The 25,707-nt window shown below is 34.7% G+C and overlaps 4 protein-coding genes across 17 annotated transcripts; 1 reads left to right on the top strand and 3 right to left on the bottom strand.

Moving 5' to 3' along the window:
- On the bottom strand, nt 702-2,743 carry LOC18608214 (chromatin-remodeling complex subunit ies6). Its single transcript, XM_007042795.2, has 3 exons — nt 2,365-2,743; nt 1,979-2,046; nt 702-1,180 (listed from the first exon to the last, which is right to left on the bottom strand). Exons 1-3 carry the CDS (start codon nt 2,534-2,536, stop codon nt 1,049-1,051), a joined length of 372 nt encoding a protein of 123 aa, XP_007042857.1. The 5' UTR covers nt 2,537-2,743; the 3' UTR covers nt 702-1,048.
- Nucleotides 2,885-5,248, top strand: LOC18608213 (phytolongin Phyl1.1). Of its 6 annotated transcripts, none has more exons than XM_018115845.1 (3): nt 2,885-2,956; nt 3,049-3,123; nt 3,754-5,248. In XM_018115845.1, exon 3 carries the CDS (start codon nt 3,938-3,940, stop codon nt 4,772-4,774), a length of 837 nt encoding a protein of 278 aa, XP_017971334.1. In that variant the 5' UTR covers nt 2,885-2,956; nt 3,049-3,123; nt 3,754-3,937; the 3' UTR covers nt 4,775-5,248. The 6 variants fall into 6 exon arrangements, with proteins under 6 accessions (XP_017971334.1, XP_017971333.1, XP_017971336.1 ...); XM_018115844.1 differs by having other exon boundaries at nt 3,647-5,248; XM_018115847.1 differs by having other exon boundaries at nt 2,887-2,939; nt 3,906-5,248.
- On the bottom strand, nt 6,059-9,088 carry LOC18608212 (beta carbonic anhydrase 5, chloroplastic). Of its 5 annotated transcripts, XM_018115840.1 has the most exons (10): nt 8,807-9,086; nt 8,611-8,681; nt 8,014-8,073; nt 7,739-7,925; nt 7,607-7,655; nt 7,356-7,469; nt 7,209-7,262; nt 7,003-7,085; nt 6,779-6,884; nt 6,059-6,564 (listed from the first exon to the last, which is right to left on the bottom strand). In XM_018115840.1, the coding sequence occupies exons 3-10, from the start codon at nt 8,039-8,041 to the stop codon at nt 6,364-6,366; spliced, it is 822 nt and encodes a 273-aa protein (XP_017971329.1). In that variant the 5' UTR covers nt 8,042-8,073; nt 8,611-8,681; nt 8,807-9,086; the 3' UTR covers nt 6,059-6,363. The 5 variants fall into 5 exon arrangements, with proteins under 5 accessions (XP_017971329.1, XP_017971328.1, XP_007042851.2 ...); XM_018115839.1 differs by lacking the exon at nt 8,014-8,073 and having other exon boundaries at nt 6,779-6,881; nt 7,739-7,900; nt 8,807-9,088; XM_007042789.2 differs by lacking the exon at nt 8,014-8,073 and having other exon boundaries at nt 7,739-7,900.
- LOC18608210 lies at nt 10,167-15,173 on the bottom strand. 5 transcript variants are annotated; one of them, XR_001926771.1, is made up of 3 exons: nt 13,060-15,172; nt 12,506-12,856; nt 10,167-11,423 (listed from the first exon to the last, which is right to left on the bottom strand). XR_001926771.1 is itself a non-coding variant. In XM_007042787.2 (2 exons), the coding sequence occupies exon 1, from the start codon at nt 14,840-14,842 to the stop codon at nt 13,064-13,066; it is 1,779 nt and encodes a 592-aa protein (XP_007042849.2). In that variant the 5' UTR covers nt 14,843-15,173; the 3' UTR covers nt 10,167-11,423; nt 13,060-13,063. The 5 variants fall into 5 exon arrangements, 2 of the variants coding, with proteins under 2 accessions (XP_007042849.2, XP_017971656.1); XR_001926773.1 differs by having other exon boundaries at nt 12,767-12,856; XR_001926772.1 differs by lacking the exon at nt 10,167-11,423 and having other exon boundaries at nt 11,430-12,582; nt 12,767-12,856.

Raw genomic sequence — 25,707 nt, 5'->3', positions numbered from 1 at the left:
TCGTAAAGCAACAAGTTGAACTCCTTTGTACGGCTAACGGTTGTTTTTTTCTTGTTGATCGATAGCGAACAACAGTGGCCAAGCTAACAGGTTAAATGAAGCTGAACTGTTTTAAACGTCAGCAGGAATTTCTATCTCAATGGGCCGTTGAACAAAACATGCCCACCACTGACCACACCACGTCACCATATAGGAGCTTTGTCTGCTTTTTGGGTAGTTCTGCTATCTACGACCTGCTTTTGCATCTCGACAATGTGTTCATGTTTCTTTGTGTCTATTCCTCTTTTTTCTTTAAAAAAAAAAAAAACAAAAAAGTTCAGTAGGGACATAAAAGAAAGTAAAATTATGAAAGTTCGATAACTTACGAGTTATGATGTACCAATAAACAGCTAATGGCCATCCATTAGATTAGTCAGTTGAAATATTACTGTGATAACAATAATATTTTATTGTAATTAAACTTTAAAATAAATTTTATTTATAGTATTTCACGAATTAAGTTTCAAACCCCAATGTCGTGTGTCAATTTGATTTGCTGAAAAGAAGAATACATTTTCTTTGTCAAGCACATGATAGTTTTCTTCTTTTCATTTAAAGATGGGTACTAAATCGCCGTATATTGGTATATCAGTTGTTACTAACTTTCTATGCCAGGCAAGAAACAATTGCACTGCACTGAACTTGGTCCAAATTCTCAAGGCTGAACATATGAACCAACTAGCACATTAAATCCTAAATAGAATGATCCTGCTTTGGTGAGCACTGGAGCAGACAGCCTCATCCCATAGAAAACGTACTGTTTTAGGGGAGTCCAGTTTATCTGGTACTACAATTAACCCATAACTATCCAAGAAAATTACTTCAGTTTTGGAGAGGTTTCTAGGGGCATGTGATACTGTATTCTCCCATCCATGAATCAAACAAATTGTAGATTGTACACCATGATATCTTGGGGATGATACATTCAAGTAAACCCTCATCTAATTGTCAAGTAAATAATTGATTCAAGACCAAACCCCGTCTTCCACATCTCTTGAATGAAAAACCTTCACTTCAAAACCACTGCCGCCTTCCTCAGAGCCAGGTACCTTTGCACATGCTCATTGGGAAGAGATCTCACAAGCTTGAAGACATCAGCATTTGCATAGCGGAGATTGGTCCTTGGATCATGGTAAGGTGCCTGCACAACAATAACAGATTACCCTTTGGAAAGAAAACAAGTATCCAAAATGAGTGGAGGATGCAAGAACTAATAAGAAGTATATTGTTCTTCACTGTATTCTAGAAATTTAACTGATCTATTTGTGTTACAACTAGCTAGAGTCTGACTCTGCAGAACAGTGAAGTTCAGGTTCATATTAAACATTCAATGCAAACAATTTAAGCATAAGCAAACATGGTTCAATAGACTCCAAAATAGTTGAGTCGCATGAGGAGTTTAACGCAATATGTCAATATAAAGTTTGCAACAGCCACATTTAGTTATTCTATTCATAGAATCAGTATCTACCACAGCCACTACTTTGGTGCAGGTTGTAACACAAGGCAGCCTATATATTTCGCCCTCTTTTGAATCAAGGAGTTTGAGCAATAGTCATTTATGTAACTAAGAATAGGAGATCCATTGACAGTGTAGTTGAATTTAGCTAAGTATATCCAGCTAAACCTAGTTCAAACAGCTAAAACCAACACGCTCAACTGACACACTACAAGCATATTTTTCTTTTCTACTGAAAACAAAAAAAAAAAAAAAAGAAGTGGCAAGACACATATGAACAGTTGGAAGCTTAAAGCAGACGGACAGCGACCCAAACAGCAGTATTATTTCTCTTTCAACAATAGGAATCGGGCAATCTAAGGTATCAACTATCAACTGAGCATAGATGAAGTTTGAAGCAAGTATCATATGTCCTAAAAAATAATCTTAAAACCCTCAAAGTTACCCTCAAAGTTTCAAGTGATTAACAGAACCACATACCTCAAATCCTGTTATATCACAAATTTTTTTGCACGGATGCATTGAAGGTGGTGACTCAATATTAACATCTGCAAAATCACATTAAAAAGAGGGATAATCCCATCAGGTTGATCTTGATCTTGATTTATTTACAAGAAAATATTTTTACAACAGAAGCTTCTAAACATGTAAATTCCTCTTAAAATGCCAAACTGTTAGTCCAAATTGATAAAAACAACAACATACAAAGAGATCAAACAAGCTTTTAATGTATAGTTTTGTAAGAGTTTCATTGAAACTAATGGAAAACCTCAGCTTCATCTAACTCTGAACTCTTCAAGATAATTATCAACCCAAATTGACCAAACAATATTTTATATAAAAACGAAAGAAAAAAAAAACCTTACAATTGGCTTCATCAGGAGGATAATTATGGTAATTTTCAGCTTGAAGGATTTGCTTGAGCTGTTTCCACCTGACTTTTGATTGGCCTTTTGGGTATTTCTCATATATTTGTATCCTCTTGAAACTCATATGTGTTGGCAGTACCAACTCTACTTTTATCACCTCTGGCTCCATTGCTTCTCAATAATCTCAAACCCCAACAAAATAAGAGCTCCCCACACAAAAATGGGGGAAAAAAAAGAGATCTTGATCTTGATCTTGACTCCCGAATGAAAACCCTAAAAGTAGAGGTTTTTGAGGAAGACGATGAGAACCGACCTCGTGTTGATGTCCACGTCGGATAAGAAAGTTTTCGGGCCGGTCAGTAATATAGAGGGCCCATGTAATCTGATGTGTAGGTTTTTCCATTATCCCCCTTCTTAAACGCTCAGCTTATCTTTATCAGTTGTGAACGACGTCGGATTTCTCTTCCTTCTTTCTGGAGTCAAAAAAAGGTACAATAAAAGAACGTCAACAACAACAACACGACACAGTTTGAAGCAGTAAAACCAAAAATCATAATCCATAACTTTACTTGGTACAACGTTTATAAGAGTCAGTTTCTTTGCCTTTGTTTTTTTTTTTTTTTGCAATAACTTCTTTCGATTTCAAGTTTCAACTCAGAAGGCCTTTGTTCTGTTTTTCAGTTTCTTTTTTCTCCATGCAAAGCTTTAATTTTTATCCCAGATTTTGAAGATCGTTATCGGAGACCTTGTTCACAGGTAATGATTGATGATCGTGATTATTATATTAAAAAAATAGCCCTTTTGATGATCTCCTTTGATGCTGCTGAGAAAATTTTTTGACTGAAAAAGGTCAAACATTATTTTAGCTTGATCTTTTCTTCTTTTTAGCTTGATTTTTCTGTTGTGTTTTTGTTTGTTTAAGCGGATCTTTTGATTGCGGTTGAGAATTATTACTGGGTTCCCTTAAAAGTTGTATGCTTTTTGCTGAATGATACTGATTCCTTATACTTTGTGCTTTTATTATTATTATTATTTGTTTTGTTTAAAATAATTGGATTTTTAACCACTATGGGATATAGGAGGTGTTGGGGTATTGCCCAAATCTAGTATTTTAACTTTAATTTATCTAACATGAATGAATTCTATTGAGTTTCTGTTGAATATTGTGATATTATGATTGATTCTCGCTTTTATTAACAGATTTTTATATGTTGGGCTGAGTTGTGTTTTTGTTCATGTGGGTTTTTGTGAAAAAAAATAAAAAACCCTTTTGTTACAGACATGAGGGACTTCATTCTTGACTTTGAGTACTTCGCAGAAGGTCTGTGTTGGTATTTTTTGGATGCTTTGGACATTGCTGCTGAGGAATTAATCTTGTTTTTCCAGGTGTTAGTGTCCTTCCTTGAGGAGTGTGGTCATTTCCTGTCTTGCCTGATCTTGATTGCTTAGATTCTTGACAACTCTGAATTTGATATTGAAAGCTTATTCCTTTTGGGAGTTGAAGATTTTAGTTTATTATATCGTTTTAAAGCTTGCAGCTTAGATTCTTTGCATACTGAGACTGGCTCCAATGGGATCGATTCAGAACACTGTTCACTATTGTTGTCTGTCAAAAGGTAACAGGACTCTATATGAATACAGTGGGGGAGACCATGAGATAGAAAATTTGGCTGCTTTGTGCTTGGAAAGGACTCCCCCATTCCACAAGTGGTACTTTGAGTCAAGAGGTAAAAAGATTTTTGGGTTTTTGATAGAAGATGGGTATGTTTATTTCACAATTGTTGATGAGGGTCTTGAAAGCCATGGTTTGCTTCAGTTTCTAGAGCACATGAGAGATGAATTTGAAAATGTTGCTAGGAAGGGTTCAAGAGGTAGCTTTTCAGGTATGAGTTCAATTGGCATCCAAGAGCAACTAGTTCCTGTTATCCGGCGCTTGATAACTTCATTAGAACACGTTTCACATAGTGGCAATGATTGGAAGGCTGAGACTCCCTCATCAGACCATGCAGGTCTCTCCCCATCTCCAAGTAATGCAAATGCACAACTTGAAGCTGCTAGTTCTACTAAAGCCCCTTTGTTGGGCAAATCTAGCAGGCAAGAGAAGAAGAAGTTGAAGGATCATGTGGTTGCAGTCAGAGATATTGAGTTGGAGGAGCATCGGAAATCTACAGATAGAGGAGTGAAAGTTAATTCAACAGCATTGGATTCTAATAACCAAAATGGAGCCAGTTCTTCAATCTCATTGCAGAAGGACTTAGGTTCAATGAGGATCAGATCTGGCTCTCAGAACATTCGAAAGAAGTGGTGGCGACAAGTCAGGATTGTTCTTGCTATTGATGCAGCTGTTTGTTTAGTATTGTTCGTGATTTGGTTGTCAATCTGTAAGGGCATTCACTGCACCCGTTAGTGATTCCAAATCAATGCCACAATTGAAGTTTCATGTTAAGCACTGGACATAAAAATTCTGTAAGAGTAGGTTTCAGCAGAGAGAGAATGGTTGAAAGCAATATATCAATCTTGTCAGTGGGTTAAAAAGTCTCTTTGAAGGTTTGTGTTTCAAATTACTTATGCAGTGGCATTAGATGTAGAGAGTCCTCTGTATAGTTTCATAGTTTTAATGCATATGTACATCAAAATCATATTGTTTATCTGAGTGTTTTTACACCATTTTCTGCATCAATGTAATATTTATAGTTGCCGATGCAAATAAGATGTTCTCATGACATCTTAAATCTTAATTCCTTTTTTTTTTTTTTTTGCCATTTTATGTTTCAAAGATATGCAAAGGTGCCATTGCCACCTTTTGCTTAGTATAATTGAGATGCTATCTTAAATTCTTGTTCCTCTAGTTCCACTCTATGATTGAAAATTGTTAACTGAAGCATTGAAGTTTGTTTACCTTTCTCTTGACTAATTTTATGCCAGTGTTTTTATTTGCTTTTCTTGAGTGATCACAAGATAACTGTGGTTCTACATAACATATATTTTCTTGTTCTATAACATGCATCTCCATGTAGCTTGTTAACCCACCAAATGATCTTTTATTCTACCCCTAAACAAACTTTATGGAGTAATCCGCCGAATGCAGGAATTATTGTTCTCAATGAATGAATCTACTTTTCATTTAAGTTGATACTTGATTATAAGGATTGGATTCAGAAAACTCAGATAATGAGCTTGGAAAGAGAATATCTTATAGTCAAAAGCATGCTCACTGGGGAGGACACTGAGATGTACAGAAATTGTAGGAATTCGATGCAGGCATCTGACACATCCAAAGCATATTTTGTTAATCAAGGTTAGTCCATTTCAGTGAATTGAGAATTAATCTAATGAGGAGATGACTTATTATTTAAACATTGCTTGTTTTAAATAGAGGACTGTCCCTTTCTAAGCTTTGTGTCCAAAGAAACCTTGATCAAGTGTTTGAGAGTCTACACAGCACGTTATAGAATTTAGAAGTTAGAACCCTGTTGAATGCTGAACCTGCAGTAATGTTGATGCTATGCTGTTCCCTGAGCTGAACCTGTCTAAACCAAGGGCACTTCCATTTCCTCTTTATTCCATCTTGATTTTCGAAAGCAGTAACTTTTCATCTTAATATTGAAGTATAGAATATAGACAAGGGTTAGACCAAAGCTTGTTTCTATTTTCAGCCACAATTATTATGGCGAACAAGAGGAGTAAAAAATAAAAAATACTAATGTGGAAAGTATTATTGACGAAAAAGTTTACGATAACATCAAAGAATTCAAAATTATAGCATAAAATATCAATCTCCCAAACCCAAGCCCCCTACATCCTTTGCAAGATCCCCCCTTAAACATGGATACAGAAGCAACATATTATTACAACAGATTCTACATGGCAGTTATTCCTTGAAATTACAAGGAATAACATTATTGTCAATTGTGTTGTCATTTAAAAATCAAGCACATTCTTAAAGAGTAAGGAGAACGCAGAGGCAAATGATAAAGAGAAGACGTAAGGAGAAAGTTAGCACCAAAATGATTGGTTCTTCACTACAACTCTGTTTTTCCCCTCCATAACGCTTCCCTTGTAATCTAGTGTCCATTTCTCAAAAGTACAGTCAACAAAGTCATAGTAGCCACCATGCAGAGAAAGCTCCCCTTTCTTCACTTTTTCTTCTATCCATGGATATGTAAGCAGGTTTAACAGCGAACAGTTAATTGATTCCTGAAAAAAAGAATATCATCAAGTTATCATTTGATTTTACATTTTAAGCTACTTCTCCTAAATTTTTCCCTTCTCCAGCAACAATTTTACCCCATTTACAGCAAAAAGGGCAACATTTGTAACAGGCATGAAACCCCAAAGCAGAATATATATGTTGGACGAAGCAGTCTCATGGGACTCGAAAAGACTAAACTCCAAAAGAGAGCGAGAGTACCTTCTCACAATGCGTGCATTGCTGGTCAAAACTGAGGTTGGAAGCTGCAGCCTTTGTACTTAGCTTGGCGTTCTTTCCAACAATGACCCAACTTCTGATAAAGCTACTGAAATATGACAGTTTATCCAAGTAAGCAATGCATACACAATTACTCATTTTCTCATGTGAAGATGTCGATGATAGATTAAAATGCAAAAAAAAAAAAACTGCTTTTTTAGCTAAACCTTGAATCTACTTCATCTTGCATACTCATGAGTGCACGAATGCCACCACAGCAGCTATGGCCAATGATTAAAATGTTTTCAACCTGAAAAAGGAATTGCATTAAAAGTCATGCATACTTCCAGAAGAGGTGGCATAACAGGGCAATATAAGATTATGATGCCTCAAAAAAAATGGGGAAAGAGAGAGAGAGGTAGGAGTGACTTACTTCAAGCGAATTTACAGCAAATTCCAATGCAGCATTAGTCTCCGACGGCCCACTCTGCACAAACAGTATCATTTCCTAAGTGCAGGCTTTGTAGCATTGAAAAAGCAAACAAAAACCTTAGTTAAATAAAAGCATAGTAATATATACCTCATATGTGGGCACCATATTCGCAACATTGCGAACCATGAAGGCTTCTCCTGGTTTAAATCCCAAGATGTTTGAGGGACATACCCTAGAGTCTGCACATGCAATCACCATAAACTGTTCTCGATATTGTTAGTACAATCATCATCCTACCCCACATTTCAAGAACTAAATTTGAAGGAAAATCCAAAAGACTACATGAATACATGAGTCATAGAAAGAACTATAATGAATCACTGGAAATACATCATTACTTTAGGAGCTTGACCCTTGGAAAGTGCTTGAAAGAGTTCCAAGTTTTCCCTGCTCAAACATGAATATCGGATCAAAGGACAGACCATTTCTAATTCAAGCTAAAACACCTTGGCCAAGATTTTGTAGCTTACATGTATTTATGCTTTTTGAAACTCAGGAAATTATTTTTCATTTCATTAAACAAATCACATCCGTTTCCCATTTCCATTATGCTTTCCTGCTTGTCACTTTTAGGCTCCCGTGTCAGTGCTGGAGGCTCTGCTGAAGCCTTCAATTTCACACCTGAGTTGCTCCTACAAACGTCAGAGAAAGACATTTGTGGCAGCATAAAATAGATTTATCAGTCAAACTGAATCCAAGAAACTACATTGCGGGTGAGTTAAAACCGAATTGAAAATAAGCTTATCTCTTAGGGTCAACCCAGAAACTTGCATTGTAGTCGTAATCTTAAATTGTATAACTTCTCCTATAACAAACCATCAAACAAGATTAATCAGAGCTTGAAACTCACAAAAGATCTTTAGCAAATTCCCACTATTTTAATTTCCTTACATGAAGAATAAACAAATGGTTGTGGCTAAAGGGACAACATATCAGATCCAAAATTTTAGATCAGTTGAAGCCTTATTAACATCATAGAGCAATAGTAAAAATGCAAAAGGTTTCTGCAGTAACAGATTAAGTCATTCAAAAGTACTCCTGATTCTTTTCCCAGAAAAGAAAAAGAATAAAAGTTTTTCCTTATACAGACATCCCTGCATGTATTTTCAATCTAGAAAGAGTTAATAAACTACTTTCTTTTCTTTCTTCGAATCGTGTTTTCCCTTTTTGCTAGACTAGTTACTTAATATCAATATCTTACCTGCAACGGTATGAAGTTATGAACATAGAAAAAGTTTAAACATTTGGAGATATAGCTCTCCAAGAAACCACCTAAAGAAAAGATAAAAGAAACAAATCTGAGATTTTTAACAGTTGTAAAACTGATTAAACAGTCCCTTACCTGAAACAAGTCCGCAGTCTCAACTGGGTATGCTGAATTTCCAGACTTTTGACCCTGGAACCAAAGATCCGCTACAAAACCAGCAAACCCACATTCAAAATAAAGCATAAAATCATACACATAGAGTAATAAATGAAAAAGGAAAGAGAGGGAGAGAGAGAGGGGGGGGGGGGGGGGGGGAGTGGAAGGAGTTTACCGTTAATGCTCCATTTGATAAAGGGTCCTTCGAAAGAGAGGTAGGTGCAAGAGCTGCCATTGGATGGATCTAAAAATAATAGGTCAGAGACTCTCCGGATTAAAGGAGCAGAGCTGTTTCTGGTGTGTTGATAGAAATGCAGGAGGAAAGGAGTGGTGAAGAATTAGGACAGGCATTCAAAGTAGATATTAACAAAGGAAAGGGAAAGTTTTTAAAAAGTGGTTGTGCGTCGGTTGGATCGATCAAACTACACTTGTTCAGTTGCTTCCGTCCTCCAAGAAGGGCGGAGAAACCTATGTCAAATGTAATAAATTTATTAAAGGGCCGACAGATGCTATTGGGCCTTTCCCCATTTGGAACCTGCCTGCCTGCCTGCCATTGTGTATTTTGGCCCCTTCGAAACTTTGAATGATCGATCAATAAATAAAGAATTCTCTTCAATTGCGATGTGTAATGGAAAAATCAAACTGAATCGAAATAAGTTCAATTCTTTTAATTTGGTTAGTTTAATTTTTTAAATAATTTGATTAAAGTAGTTTGATTATTAGTGTTAATTCGATTCAGTTTGGATTAAAAATTTTTTTAACTAAATTAATCGAATTTCAATAAAAGTAGAGTAGAGTTTTTGTATAAGAAATAAATCATAAACTATTTGTTATTATTTTTATTCATGTTTTTAATTATTTTTTGTTTGTATGAATATCCATCGTATTTATTTTAATTATATATCATCATTTTTAATATTTTTATAGTATTAATTTATAAAAAAAATGTAACATAAATAAATATATACAAACAAAAAAAAAATTAAAATTCAATTTTCGAAAACCAAACCGAACTAATCGAATAAATTTAATTGTGGTTAATTCGATAATTTGTAAAATTTGATTCGATTTTAATTATTTTTAAATATAAATCTAATTAATTTGATTATTAAATATATATAATTAAATTAATCGAAATAATCATTTACTATGTCCTACAAAATGACTGATCGATTACATAATCGTATATTATAAAGCACAGGATTTGGGGTTCCGTTGATTGGCCCGATGAAAGAAAGACGATGGGCAACACCTAGGCCATAATCCATATGCCTTACTGGTCTTTGCACAAAATATATAAAGCCTTGTTCGTGTGATAATATAAAAAGAAAAGAAAACTTTGCAGGTAAGCTTGGTTATAGACGCAATGCAAGGGAGACACACCCGATAATGACAACGCGGGAATCTGTCAAGGAAAATTCACAAATAACGGTCATAGAGAAGAATAGGCCATTTTTGGATACGCGAGATGGCAAAACTTAGCAAAAGCCTACATTGATAGAACCCATCGCATTTGTATACCTACCACCACAAACTGATGAATAAAACATGAGAATTTATTCATATCTAATGTGATTGGACTACACATAATACTCAATTAGAAAAATAAAACAATAATGAAAAGAAGAGGGCAGGGCGCTGGCAGAAGTATGAGAAATGACAAAAACATTGGACAGCAAATAACGAGCCTAACAAACAAGAAAACAAGGTCGACACTCAACACGACACACCCTTATTCCATCCAGGGGCATGCCAGGGTAGACCACTGATTGCTGAGTGCTGCATCCACGTTTAGGCAAAGCATTAGCACGGTCTTGAAAGGCAGAAATCTTCCTACCACGCATATATTACATGCTTCCAGCCAGATGTCACCGGCACTTGAATTTCCTAGCTCATTAGTCATTTTCAGCATTTACAGAGAGACAATGTTGAGACAAACAAGATAGCTCTTCTTGAACATGAGGCGTCCAGTTCAATAGCCCCCAAATGGGTCACACCAATGATGCTGTTATATTCATAGTAATAACATGCTTTCCCAGATTGGAGAACTTAATTTCTATAGACAAGGAATAGGGGCTACCAACAACAAAAACGCTCTTCAAACGGAAACCAATGGCAAAACATTTCAAACCCATCATAGCTGCAAAGCTGAAGAGGCCATCTGCACTAATTGCATCTCAAACACCACCACAGTTTTGGCAATGCTAGCATTCTTGTCTAGCAGCAAGTCCACAATTACCATCTCAAATCTGTGCCCATTGCTACTTTCAGACAAAAGATTCTCTGTTACCCATGGTCCCATGCCCAACATTAATCAAATATTCGTGACACTTCTAAATGGACAGGAGATGCTATCTTTATCACTTTCACACGGATACCATACCTTTGCCCCAGTGAAAGAGAAAGTTATCAATTGCTACACTGTAATTCCTTAGTATGGTCGACAGATAAGAAAGCTGTTCACTTCCATTCCAAGTAATCTGCTTCCCACAGTACTGCTTTTGGACATCTTCTCAGCACCTAAAACCGTCAGCAACACTTCACCGCTAGGAAGAAGAATCATAAGCAGCCTCCAATATTTTACAGGGAAGTAAGTGTAGTTAACAATCAGACTATATGCCACATGTCTTCCCACGCCAGCGCCACACAAAGCACTTAAGAGTCAGTTACAAAAACCCAAACCCCATAAGAAGTACAAACACAGATTCAAGCAAAGATATCCAACCAGCTAAGCACTTCTCATTCCCACATTTCTTTCCTTCAGTAAGAGATGCATGATACGAAAAAGAAATCTGTTGAAGCATTATCAGTACCAAGCACAAAGAAAAGAAAGCATAAATCACATGACACAGAATAGAAACATTTAAAATGTGCAGCCACTGTTGCATATAACTAGAACAAATAATAAGAATAAGATGTTGGAATCTTCAACATCTAATCAGAAAGTTAGCTATCTCCTTGAATGTTGCAATACGAAGATGACGCCTGTTATAAGCAAGGAAATCAAACATAAAGCACAGCAACTCAATTATCAAAGAGCAGTACTTGGAGAATGTTGATATTGAACTAAAATATTGTACCAAAGTAGTTACCAAATACCTTGATCAAGATATAAAAAGAAAGGAAAGGGAAACATCAGATTTCAAATCTCTAAATAAGGGCAAGGAGTTTATAAAGCTAAGTTTCAAAGATATTTGGAAGAATAGACGTCTAAAGAATTAGCACAACATTGATACAAGGGTGTTTCAGCATATCAGAAGGAATCATGTTTTAAGGTCTTATTTATGGAGCAACCATATAAAGAGTAGTAAGAATAAATCTTTCAGACTGGAAATTTCCAAACTCCTTGGTCATAAGGACTACATGCCACAAATTACCATAAACTTTAGATGCTTCAGTTCTGGAATTACAAAAAGAGCCAGAAAGAGCTTAAGGAAAGGCCACTTCTCAAATTCAGGCCCACAATGAAGAAGAAATAATCAGCGGCCGCCAGCATTGCAGCAAAACTAATTCTGGGCAAGTCATACTACCAAGTTATCCAGCAAAGGTAAAAACTAATAGTCAGTTTAATGAGAGGGCAGGAGAGAATTTTGAAGCTGCAGAGCAAGACTAACAGTTATGGTGGGTAACTGAATTCGAGCCAAAGCTTTCATGATAAAGAAAGATGCATGAATTACAAGTACATACAAGAAAAAGCAAGGACACAATCAACAAAAAGGATATTAAAGCTGATATTCACACTTTTTTTAAGAATGGAAGAGTTAAGTGGTAATGGAAACAACCTCTGGAAAGTCATATATAGAACAAAGGAAGAGGATTTGTGAAAACGCAAGCATTGGTAACAAAATCAATAAAGGGTCCATAAAGATTGAACCTTCTTCTGCTATGAATCCTCTGTCCAATGAAATCCTCTCAAAAGCAAGAGTGACAAATCTAAATAGCTCAATCTGCCTTTTCAAAGCACATTAATATCTCAGTGTCAGTCCTTTTTCTTTTTTTATAAGAGGGAAAAGTGGCAGGGAAAAAAGCACTCTAGGAGGAGAAAAAAATTTGAAGGCAGCAATATCATGAGGGGGAATACCCTATAGTTAAATTCCCAAATCAAAAGAGAAAGAGAACCAGTCAGAAAACTTACCATCTATTCCTGTGACTGCTAGTATCATGGTAGACAGAATATTCAATCTTCAACCAACATGTCTCATGCTTATGTACCAAACTTTCTAACCTATCCTCCCAAACAGGAAAATTCATTCAGAATAAACAGGCAGCAGAAAACAATAAAAATAATGAGACGAAAAGATCGAATTCAACTCTGAGAAATTCACGGAAGGAGATCCCAAGTACCTCCACATAATTAAATACTACAAGCATACAGTTACAACAACTACAACTGCTGCAAAAAAAAAAACCAAAAAACAAGGATCTTACTTCACTAAGTAGCCTTAACTTTATCATCCCCAACAACTGAGAGTATAGGCAAGCTACTCAAAAACTCATCAAGACCCTCAAAAAACGCATTCCCTTCACTGTTATCCTCCTCCCCATATCCAGCATGATTCCCCTCATTCCTCCCTGGTGCCGGCTCATCCACTTCATTACTAAACTCCACATTCAAATCCAACTTCCCCAAATCCTTTGCCCCTCTTCCCATCTGCTTCCTTCCACTACTTCCCACTCCCCTTCTGCTCGACTCAGCAGTTGGCATACCATCTCGCACCATGGACGCACCACTCAAATTCCCACCGTGACTGACATTAACTTGCTCATTACTCCCCTTTTTCACTCTCTCACTCTGTGGTTTCTTAGCATTTTTCCCCACGGATCCTTTCCCTTTGGCATTCTTCGCCTTCTTCTTCCTCCTCTCATTCTGCCATTCATCATCATCATCATCATCCTCCTCCTCCTCAGAACTCACACTCGAATCAGATATCTCTACATATACATCATGTTCATCATAAAACACTCTCGGAGCAGACTTTTTGGCAGTCTTTTGTTTTTCAACATTCTTGTTGTTAGGGCATGCAAACATGGTCGAAATAGGTGACCAACTGGGAAAATTACCACCCATATTCTTTCCATTCCCCGAAAATCCTAATGGGAAAAACCCCCAACAGCAGAAATACGTGTCCTTTCCGTTCACAGGCGGTGATGGTATCACAACTGCATGGAAAGCTCTCCTGCAACTCTTAGTCTGACACCTCAAAGTACAATCCTCGTATGCCTTCGGGTACTCATAGAGAACGTAACAGTACGGACAAGCCGTCCAGAAAGTCGGTCCCTCGTTCTCAGAAGCTTCACTAGGCCGAGTCGAATCAGTCTTCCGAGCCACACCAGTTGACTCTGTCCGACTATGCTCCGTCGAAGGAGTTGCTGTCCGATTAATCTTACCCGTCCGAGTCGGCTCAGTCCCATTAAACTGACTCGAGCTAGCTGTTCCTGTCTGGTTAATCTGGCTCGTCCGTGTAGGCTCGGGCCGACTAATCTGGCTCGAACCAACTGATCCTGTCTGATTAATCTGCCCTGGTCCAGTTAAACCTATCTGATTAATCTGCCCCGTCCAAGCTGATTCAGTCTGCCGAGTGGAATCCTTGTGATTATTATTTAAACCCAACTGCCCTCCTCCTTCTAATGCAGCATTTTCATCTTTACTATTATTTTTTCTAGGGCTTCTCCTCACAAATAGCGGTTGCGTAATTTGCGCTGGCGTATCTCTCTGTGGTGTTTGCATAAATAGCGTTTGCGTCCCTTTCGGCGGTGGTGGTTGCATAAACAGCGCCTGCGTTTGCGGTTGTTGTTGACTGATTTGACTCACATGACCAAACTGAAGGAACCTCAACTCGTTATCATAAAGGGTCTTCTTAGAAGGATTCGACAACACATTCCAAGCTTCAGAAACGACTCGAAACGCCTGATCCGCGAAAGAGAGCCTGTTCTTCCCAGGATTTAATAGGAGAGCGAGTTTCCTGTACTGACTCGCCACGACTTCCATGGACTGAGTTAAGGGAACGAGTTGGAGAATCCCGTACCAGTCTTGAGGGTTGGCTTGGGCGGTTAAGAGAGTGTCGGTTACGGCGAGGATTTGGTCCGCCAGGACAGGGGCCGATTCTCGAGCTCGGATCGCGAAGGTTCTGGTCCCCTGCAAATCACGCGACGCCAGTAGTTTCTCCGCTATGCTTAGCCACCTCTCGGCCTCGGCCGTGCTACCGTCCATTTTCTCCAAACGTTTCTCTCTCTAGGATTTCGTTTCTCTCTCTTGCTTTTTTGTTTTGCGGGAACTACATGTTTGGTGACGGGAAGACCAGACAAAAGTGGCACTCGTGTCTTGTTTTCAGGAGTGGACGAGGGAGGACAGGTGCTTTGGACAAACGACAGGGAGGTTTCCGTTGGTTCGGATGGGATAATAATGACTCTGAGTGGGTATTACTGTCAATTGAGCTTCACTGTTTTGAAGCGTGCAAGAGAGAGGCAAAAACAAAAAGATGGCAAGCTTTGCTGGATAAGGGTGTTTTGGTCATTCCATGAATATTTGGGATATAGACAGCTTCTCAACATGTGAAAAATGAGGTGGCCTGATTGAGTTCTGGTCCAATTTTAATTGGAAAGTGCTCCAAACAATTGAAAGGGAAGGGGAAGGGGAAGGGGAAGGGGGTGTCATTTTTGGTCATCTGGTTGGCTTTGTTCAGTTTCATCGTCTGGCAACTATAAACGAGAACTATAAAACTAAATTGGGTTTACAATCCCTATTTTCCCTTATTACATGTTTATTAACAAACTATCTAAGCATAACTTTGTCTAAATGGTGTAAGTTATTTTTTATTTTATTCCTAATATAAAAAACAAATTCAGATGAAACTAGCCACCTCATTGTCCTTTTTTTTTTATTTATATCCACACAATTTTACATGTCACTTTTTGAGCGTATAATGATTTGAGAAAAGTATGTAAGTTGATTTTTAAATAAAATAAAAAGTATTTGATCTCTTTATTTTTAATTTTGAAAAATTACATTTTAATCATTCATATTTTTAAAAATTAATGTTTTATTCATTCGATTCTTAAAAGCTAACAACTTGTTCATTTTTGTCATGTAATAAAAAAATTTTAATTATCAATAGTCACTTGTTTTTTCTTTAATTAAAAGCAAATTAATTAACTTATGAAGATGTTTGTTTTTAATATTTAAATATTTAACTCATTAATTGAAATATAATTTTTTAAATATTTTTTTTTAATTTTACAAAAATATTTATCCGTACATGTTATGAAAAACGTGGGAATCCGAAATTGCGATTCTTAGTACGACACAAAGGGCAGAAGCCAAGCAGCCCACTATTCACAGTTGAAGCCGACAAAGGCCTTAATCATTGTCGAATCGAGAGGTCCATTCAATGGTCAATCCCCACCGTTCCTGCTTTAAAAGAGGGCCTGGGCTGAATTAAAGAATTGAGACAAAACAAATACCAAATCCGAATGCCCACCAAGAATTGTACCTCAAATTAACTATGACAACAGTGCCGTAATGCCTTGAAGCATATATCACCTCGACACTAAATTTGGGTATTAAGATAGTTGGAAGCCAACGTCTAGGCTTGGATCCATATATCATCCCATTTATGGTGGGTCGTTGAATATTTATTTATTTATTTTTGTTGGCTTTTTATTTAGATATTTAATACTAGTACTTTTTAATAAACTTTTTTACCTTGTCTTATATTAAAAAGTATTGACGCTGGATTCAAATATTATAATTATATTAATAAATATTTATATTTATATTGATACATGCAAGGGGAAACGATATGCTTGGGAGGACAGTTTTGATTAGTACTGATTTACTTTTTCCTTTGAGTGCATCTTGGTGTTATATTCTTTCTTTTGTTTTTGCTTTCATAGATAAAGAACGGTTGATAATGGTTATAATCGACATACTTTCTAATGAAGCCACCCAATAGCACGGATGTTGACTTTTCCTTCATTGATTTTCAAAGGTCAAATTAAAGACCACGTTTACAAATTATAATTCAGAACATTATTACTAAATTTTTAGAAAATACATCCGAGAAGAGTTTGAATTCACCATCTTAATTTCATTACTGTAAAGCCTAAAATAAAAATAAAATAAAAAGAAAAGAAGATGAAAGCGAATATATTACTTTCCACATATGGGTGCAGTACCGTTCAATCTAAAAATGCTAGCATGTGCACATACCTCTCAAACTAGCTAATGAACAGTAACTCCTTTGGTTGGATAAAATCTTGAAGAATATATCTTGCAAGAGTCTTACTTTCTAAAAAGTAAGAATGAATCGGTACGGTTAGGCTTTTATTTTAACCCAAACCAAATAAAAAACAAAATCACTATCAGACTAAAACCCATGGTTCATATAGTCTTGGTTACCTAAAAAAGTAAGCTGCCCCTTTATTTTGACACTAACACTTATGCACGTGACAAGCTGTATGCCAAGTCGGTATCACCCTGTAAAAGCTCAAGTCAACCAAGTAGCTGCCTTGTAGGTTAATTCAGCCCGGAGGTAAGGCTGTATTTTACGGTATAAGCTGGCCTTTCCCACAGTTCTTTCCAGTATCACTATCAGCAACAAAAAGAAAGGAAAAAAAAAAATTAATGTCCAACACTGTAAAGCGATTGGTTAGTCTGATTTCTGTCCCAGTTCCAATATGCCATCCTTTTTCTTTTTTTTTTCTGTTTTGAGTTGAGCCATGTGTATATATTTGTAATGTTCTTCGTTGTCCTTTACGTTGGATGCAGAAACATTCCATGCCTATCTTGATAATAAAATGTAAGAAACATAGAAGATATACTATGCTCATTCACAAATGACAGTGCTGGAGACCGATTCCAAACCTATCTAGCCTTTTAAATAAATAAATAAATATATATGTATATATATCGCTTTGGGGCTGCATTTTATTCCTAATCTATGGAGTTCCACCACCACTTCTTACAATTGATCAAACTACTAAAAGACAGTTAGCCTATAATGCTCATTTGCTTATAATTATTAATCTCTGGTTTTCTAATCCAATTTCCTTCTGTCAAAAAAGGATAGATTAAAGACAACATATAGGTTTTTTTGGTGTCGGATCTTTTCTTTTAGCAGTAAAAATATATTCATTATCCATCCAGAAGCAAAAGAACAAACATAACACAGTGCTGCAACAGGTAACCAAAGGATCATGATCAATCATTAACATGCTATTATAGTACTCTCAAAAACACAAAAAATAAAAAAGTCATTGACATAATTGTACAAATGGGTGTGCTGGAGTCGGCTGGATATATACAATGTAAAATCAATCATAACATCAAACTTCATAATTGGTTATGCCAAATATAAAACCAAAAATATTGTAGAATTAATCATGGAAAATCCAAATAAAAAAGACCATAATGAAGGTTGGTTACTTTACATTGTCACCCTCTTTTAATTTTTTTTTTTTAAGAAAAATATTACCACCCTCTTTTGCATTATATATTATGTATGTATGTAAGCACGATAAGACCAAATATTGGTGAAGAAGTTGATGCAAATGGAAGCCATCGATGAGCTGTAAGTTAGAGTTTCAATTTTAATTTTTATGGCTTTATGGTACCATTTTTATTTTATTTGTTGATTTTCCTTTGTATCTCTACTATGGCGTGATTTGGGTGGTTTTTTTTTTTTTTTTTTTGATATGGGGGGATTTGGACACTGAGTGGATTCTCCTCAACATACTCCATTTTATTTTTGTTTGTGAGTTGTTTATCTGCTGAGTTTAGTGCAACATTTGATTTTGGTTTTTGATTTGAGTGGCGGTTTTCAATTCTATTTAGGGTCATTTTTTGGTGATATACAAATGGGTTGTTAGCTATTTGACAATGCACTGAGTTTTTAGTGGTAATGTATTCGTAATGTACTGATTTTGGCTACAAAATGAAGATAGCTTCATGGAATGGAATGTGAAAAGAATGGGCAACAGGGTGAAAACTCATATGGTTAGGAAGATTGTTGCACGGAATAAAATCGAGATGGTACTAATTCAAGAGTCTAAATTAGAGGTGTGCGAGAATAGCGATATGGACAGAATTTGGCCACTTGATAATGTAGAATGGGCAACCAAACTGGCAATTGGAAGGTTTGAGGGTTTGCATAATGTCTTTCACCAAACACAAATTTTAATAAGAGATAGATTCATTCTTGCAATGGATAAAGGGATTGACTTGAATTTTGAATGCATCAATGTGTATGTGTCACATATCCCATACCAGTAAGAGATGGGATGGGTCTTGAGTAGAACTGTGCACTGATCGGTTGTAATTGCACAACCTTGGGTTTATAAATAAAGGCTTTTATTACTTATCATACATGTCTTTTGGATTGAAAAAGTGAGTCCGAAACAAGTAGTATTAAAGCAGACATAAATCTTCACTAATGTGAGATTCCCATGAAAGATACCAAAGTCGAGGTAGACTTGGACTAAGGTGTAATTCCTTTCCTTTATGGGTAAAAAAAGCCAATGCAATAAGGACGTTATACAATAGGATGGGATAGAATGTCACAGATCCCATATTAGTAAAAGATGAGGTGGGTTTTGGATTCATAAATAAAGGCTTTCATCCATCTATCAAATATGTCCTTTAGGTTGAAAACATAAGCCTGTGACATACACACCATGTAATTTCGAGAATAAAAAAATCTTAAGGAATTTTTTTGTTAGGAGCTAGTGTTGTGTGGGAGATTTTAACATAATAAATAGATCAACCAAAAGAAAGTGGTGCATTACAGATGGAGCAAATATGGATGAGTTCAATGTGCAGTAATCATTTTTAACTAGCTTTGAGGTGGTTTAAGAAGTTTTGGAATCTATGTTAAAAAGGTATAAAATGATCATTGTCTAACCATTATTCGATTTTGTTGGAATTTGAAAATGTGGATTGGGGACCAAGACCATTTAAATTTCTTGCTTACAGGTTAGAAGATAAGGATTTTGTTAATGAGGTGAAGGCTAAATAGAGTGCGGTAGATGTGCAAGGCAAATCGAGTTTCAAATTAAAAGTCAAACTAAATCGGTTGAAAAGCTCTTTAAAATAGTGGAACAAAGAGGCGTTTAGACATGTGGATACTTCTATTATTTGACTTGAAGACCATATAGAGAAGCTTGATATGATCGGTAATAGTAAGACGTTTAATAAGGAGGAGATACGATTAAAAAATCTCGCACAATCGCTCTATACAAGGAAACCCTTCATCGAGAAATTATATGGAGATAGAAATTAAGAGTTTGATGATTGATGGAAGGGTATACAAACACCAAATTCTTTCATTCCAAAGCCAAAGCATAAGTGCAATGTAATCATACTGATGGCCTTATGAAGAATGGGACATAGATTTCGAAATCTAAAGAGATTAAGAGAATAACAATGAAATACTTCAGTAGTTTGTTTCACGGTGATTATTAATTATGATCGATCCTTGAGGGGATTGAATTTAGAAGACTTGATCGATGTGTAATGGTAGGTCTAAATAATACAATTTCCATAAAAGATGTGAGAAATATAGTGTGTGTGAGTGTGAGGGGTCTAAAGCACCCAAACTCGATAGATTCAATTTTAACTTCTTCAACAAGTCATGGCATTTTGTGGGAACGAAGATCTTCGAATTTGTGTTAGACTTTATGGAAACAAGTAAGCTTGAGAAAAGTCTCATTCATTGCTCTCATTCCTAAGGTTGATAACACCACAGCTTTGAAGGATTTTAGACTAATTAATTTGGTCAACTTTCTTTACAAAATGTTGCGAAACTTTGGCTAATCGTTAATTGTAATTAATCTTGTTATCATTGATAACCGAATTGTATTTATCAATGGTTGTCAAATGTTGGATGGTCTTTTATTGGCCAATTAGGTAATCCATGGTATGAAAGAAAGATCATGTAACAATGGCGGAATGGTCATTAAGCTCGACTTTGAGAAACCTTATGATTGTATCGACAGTGGTTTCTTAATGTTTGTAATGAGAAAGATGGGTTTTGGTGAAAAGTGGCAAAGTTGAATCTATAAATGTATCTTCAAGGTAACGTTGTTGATGAATGAATCCTTAACTTCAAAATTTCCCATGATGAGAGGCTTGCGACAAGGTGATCCTTTTTCACTGTTTCTATTCCTCATGGTTACGGAAGCTCTTCATCTTCTCTTCTCCCGAGCAAAGCAAATGTCTATATTTCACGGTATTTTTATTACAACAAGTGGCATGAGAATATAACATTTGCAATTTTACGGTTGATACAATTCTATTCATAGAGGTGGAGATAAAAAATGTGTTAAACATTAGAAGAATTTTAAAGTGTTTTGAACTAATATAAGGATTAAAGATAAATTTTGGAAAATCATGTTTATATTCGATAAAGGTGGATGAGGAATGTGGAAATTCTATGGCATTCACCCTTCAATGAAATGGCAGGCACTAACTATTTACATACCTTCGGATTCCAATTGGTGCAAGTCCAAAGTTTGCACATATATGAGAGCCCATTGTGCATGAATTCAAGAGTCAATTAACCTTATGGCAATAGAAGTATTTCTCTTTTGGAGGAAGAGTAGCATCGATCAACTCTATTCTTAACTCATTATCAATTTTCTACCTTTCCATCTTTCAAGCTCCTACGGGTGTGTTGAGAAAGCTTGAGCAATTAAGAAAAAACTTTATAAAGGGTGATTGGGAGGAAATGAAAAAGATTACCAAAGTTTGGTGAGGTGTGGTGTGTACACCCAAAACATTAACAGGGTTAGGTATCTCCAATTTTAATCATAAAAACTATAGTCTTTTAAGGAAAATTATGATGGCGTTTCAAGAAAGCGCTTTGAAAAAGCTTTTAGTTGAGAAATATGAGGAAGGGAAATTTCAATAACTTCCTACGACATTTCATAAAGAAAAAACCGTTAACGATGTAGCATAATATTGTCAACCTTTAATGCGATACTATTGTGGAGAAATTGGTGGGCTTTGATAATTGCAAGTGGGTGGTAAGGAATGGTGATGATGTATTTTTTTTTATTATATCGATATGCAATTGAGTGTCTTTTGAAGTTGGCTTTTTCGTGGTTTTTTTCAGTTGTTGATGATAAAAATGTCAAAGTCGAAAAAATTTGATGCCATGGCCAATGAAATATTATATTCAAGCACCAATTATTTGTTTGTAAAGACAACTTGTTAAAGATGCTCAATCTAGCAAAGGTCACTCTACTAAAAAAGATGAGCGACAAGTTGGTATGGATTAATGATCCAAGGGTATTTTCTCTACCAAATGTGTCATATCAACTTTGGATTCTTTTGATGAGCAAGATGACGCAAGGTATGGTTTTCATCTTTATGGAAACTTTCTATTCCTCTTAAAGTGCATGGTTTTTTTTATGGCCATATTACATTGTATTTTAACAAAATGCTTTTTGAAACTTTGGGGTGTGTATTTTGATGATGATGATCGGTGCTTATGTTCTTGGTGTCACATGAAGGAAGAGGATTGTGCACATGTACTAGTTTCTTATCATTTCTCTTGAAATGTATGGTGTTCAATCTTAAGGTGGTGGGGGGTACAATGGATAAGCCCTAGTTTTATTCAATCTTTTATTAAGTTCTAGGATGATTGTAATTGATGGGAAATCTCTAATAGAACGTTTGGTTCGCGAAATAGATAAGAATGAAATAAACTAACTATTACGAGGGAATAGAATGAGATGAAAATAGAATATAATAGGCATTACGTAGTTTGGTATGACGAATGAAATAGAGCAATAATGATTATTATGACTTATTACAGTGTTTGGTTGGTAACAATAATTTTGGAATAAGAAAGAAATAAAAATAAAAAAACAAAAATACCCTTTATTATATATATGATTATTTAATTTTATTTTATTTTTAAATATAAATATTTTATTTATAATTTAAAATATTAATAATTTAAAATATTAATATTTAAATTATAAATAAAAATATGTTATTATGATTATTTACTTTTAATTTTATTTTAAACATTAATAATGTATAATTTATTTAAAATATTAAAAATTAATAGTTTAAATATTAATATTTTCTTTATACTTTAATCATTAATATTAAAANTATTTTATAACATAATTAAAATTTTAATTTATTTTTAAATATTAATAATTTAGAATTAATTTAATATATTAATAGTTGATCATTTAAATATTAAATATTAAATATTTTATTTATAATTTAAATATTATTATGATTAAAATATTGATAATTGTTTAATTAATTTTGTAATTTTAAAATATTATTTTTATAATATAAATTAAATTTTTATTATTATTTTAATTTTTAAATAACAATAATTGATAATTTATATATTAATACTTTATGTATAATTTTAATATTATTATGATTAAAATATTGATATTTTCAATTTATTTTTAAATTTTAAATATTATTTTTTTATAATTTATAATTAAAACTTGAACCTTTTTATTATTATAAGATTTATTTTTCTCTATTTTCATTTTTCATTTTTTAATTTAAATTTCACTTAATAATTTAAAAATTAATATTTTAAAATATTAATTTTTTATTTATAATTTAAAAATATTGAAATATTAATATTTTTAATTTTAATTTAAAAAATTAATTTTATAAGTTTTAATTTATAATTTTTAAAAATAAATAAATACATTTTAGTCCAAAATGTTTAAATTTTATTACCATAGGTGTGGAATAGCTAATACCATGGGAGAAGGTGGTATTAGCTATCTAAGCTTTTGCCTAATTTTAAAGAATAGTCATTCCTTTTGGAATGACTATTCCTTCCCCAAGAGCAAACCAAATAAGGGGATAAAATTTTGTAAAGAATAGAGGGGGAATGGTTTAGCCATTCCCCCAACCAAATATGACCTAAAAGAAAACGCAATGTGGTTTGTGAAATTGCTTTTTGGTCGTTCTGATTAGGTTGGAATGATACAGTCTTTAATGGAAAAGCTTGGGATGGGGGGGAAATTCTTTTCCTTACCAAGATGAGATTGTTATTTTGGGTGAAAGCTTGTGAAGGAAATGAGGCGATTGATGTTATCAGATGGTGGGTGGAACCATGGAGGGGTGGCATAGACTATCAAATTAATGATATACATATTGGTTGAATTAGATTCCACCAAAACAAAATGAACTAAAATTTAACTTAGATGAATTTGCAAGAGAAAAGTCAGGTCCAACAAGGTGTGGAGGGGTATTAAGAAACCATGAGGGCACTGTTTTAGGATTGTTATTTTGTTTGCTTAGGGTGCATGATTCAAACTATATAGAGTTGATGGCTATTAAAGATGCACTTCAAGTCTTTATGCTATCCTCTCGTATGGGTTCTAAGAAGTTGATTATTGAATCCGACTCAATTGTGACATTATCATAAGTACATGAGATATGTCAAAGGTCATGGATCTATTGGAAAATTTTCAGTGAGATTGAAAACAACCTCAAAGCAATTGTACTACGGGTTTGTGCATAACTTGAGGGAGGTGAATACCTTTACCACCCTTTAGCAAAGTTTGATGTTGAGAGAAGTAATATGTTCTTTGCTTTTTGGTAGAGATTTTACTAATGCTGGTTGGACTTTGGACACTCAAGTCCGATTTAGACCATTTGGCCAAAAGAGTCCCATTATAACATTTGTACGCAGTATGGATTTGAGAGGACTAATATGTTCTATGCTTGTTGGTAGAGATTATGCTAATGCTGGCATTTGAACGACTTTTTGGGTAGTAGATAAAATTTTTTTTGATTGAGTACAAAAGATATATATGTATGTGTAAGGTAATGAACGTGTGTATAGATATCATTTGATTTAAAAAATATAAATTAAAATTCAAAAATAACAAAGAAAAGAATGTTGATGATTACGAGCATCACCATTATTCAATGTTTGAAAAGGTCACGCACATCTATTTTTTATGTGTTTTTTTATTTGGTTATTGACATAAATGTATAAAATTGGGTTGGGATTAGATTGTTAAATTTGATTAATCTTACTTATTAATTATAAAATATGTTAATTGGCGTTTTTCTTTTGCAGGCGAATCTGGTCAATATATGATTTTGTATACCTAAAGTAGAAATTTAGTGTAAGTGTGAAATGGGTATACCCACTTTTTAACCCCACCTTGGACATGAGATGAAAGCAATGATTGTTCCAAATACCAAAAAGAAAAAAATTGGAAAAGAGAAAGAGAGACGTATTTCTACTGTTATGGGATTAAGATGTGTTTTTTACCTTTGAAATTGTATTTTGTTATAGTATCTAAAAATATACTATACATAAAATGGTCAACAATCAATTAATTTCTTGATTAAACCATATTAATTATATTGAAAAAGACATTTTTTTCTTTTTCTAAAAAAAGAAAAAGATCTATTATAGGCTTTATCTTATAAATTTAATCACAACCATAAAATCATGTGCATTTTTTATGAAATAAATTAGATATTTTATTGTCAAATTGTCTAAACAAATATCACATATAGACTAAAAAAAATCTATATATATATATATATAATTATTTTGAGGAGATAATCGGTCGGTTTGTGTTGTTGCATGTCATTGTCACGGTTTGATTTGTCATCGGAGGATTAAATTGTGGCAAATACCATGTGTGTGAAGCGAAGGTTAGAGATAGTAAGAGGGGACCGCGGAAGGATAAAGGAGCAGGGTCTGAGCAATAAAAATTCCCAGAGCCATAGGCTACGGTACATAAATTAAGAAGCCGAAACAAGGCGAAGCCTTGAAGAGTGTAAAGACACGAGTGGTACGAGAGTGCAAACGAGTCATAATTTCTGACCAGTACCAGCATGGTCATCTGTACGGAAAAGCGAAACTCGACCATATAAAAAAAAATGATAATTAATAAAAGAAGTAAAAATCTACATTCCTTTTCCACCAACGTTGCCTCATATTTTATCCACTTAATAAAATAATTCTCTCTTCTTGTTTTTTTACTTTTTTTCGCCCAACCTAAGTGACCAAATTTTGCAAAAACCCCCCTCCTTGTTTGGGACATAAAAAGGAATCTTTCTAT

The sequence above is a fragment of the Theobroma cacao genome, chromosome 2 (genome assembly GCF_000208745.1).
Source record: "Theobroma cacao cultivar B97-61/B2 chromosome 2, Criollo_cocoa_genome_V2, whole genome shotgun sequence".
NCBI classification, from domain to species: domain Eukaryota; kingdom Viridiplantae; phylum Streptophyta; class Magnoliopsida; order Malvales; family Malvaceae; genus Theobroma; species Theobroma cacao.
The sequence above is the reverse complement of the archived record's forward strand: the minus strand, read 5'-3'. Positions and strand labels throughout refer to the sequence as shown.

Bases quoted from the DNA above. Each gene is read 5' to 3' on its own strand.
- LOC18608214 (XM_007042795.2), bottom strand. From the start codon at position 2,536: ATGGAGCCAGAGGTGATAAAAGTAGAGTTGGTACTGCCAACACATATG. The intron at 2,047-2,364 runs GTAAGGTTTTTT...GTGATTTTGCAG, and splicing joins TCCTCCTGATGAAGCCAATT to ATGTTAATATTGAGTCACCA. The intron at 1,181-1,978 runs GTATGTGGTTCT...ATTGTTGTGCAG, and splicing joins GTGATATAACAGGATTTGAG to GCACCTTACCATGATCCAAG.
- LOC18608210 (XM_007042787.2), bottom strand. From the start codon at position 14,842: ATGGACGGTAGCACGGCCGAGGCCGAGAGGTGGCTAAGCATAGCGGAG.
- LOC18608213 (XM_018115845.1), top strand. From the start codon at position 3,938: ATGGGATCGATTCAGAACACTGTTCACTATTGTTGTCTGTCAAAAGGT.
- LOC18608212 (XM_007042789.2), bottom strand. From the start codon at position 8,866: ATGGCAGCTCTTGCACCTACCTCTCTTTCGAAGGACCCTTTATCAAAT. The intron at 7,470-7,606 runs GTAATGATGTAT...TATCGAGAACAG, and splicing joins CCAAGGGTCAAGCTCCTAAA to TTTATGGTGATTGCATGTGC. The intron at 6,885-7,002 runs GTTTAGCTAAAA...GTCATATTTCAG, and splicing joins CAAGATGAAGTAGATTCAAG to TAGCTTTATCAGAAGTTGGG.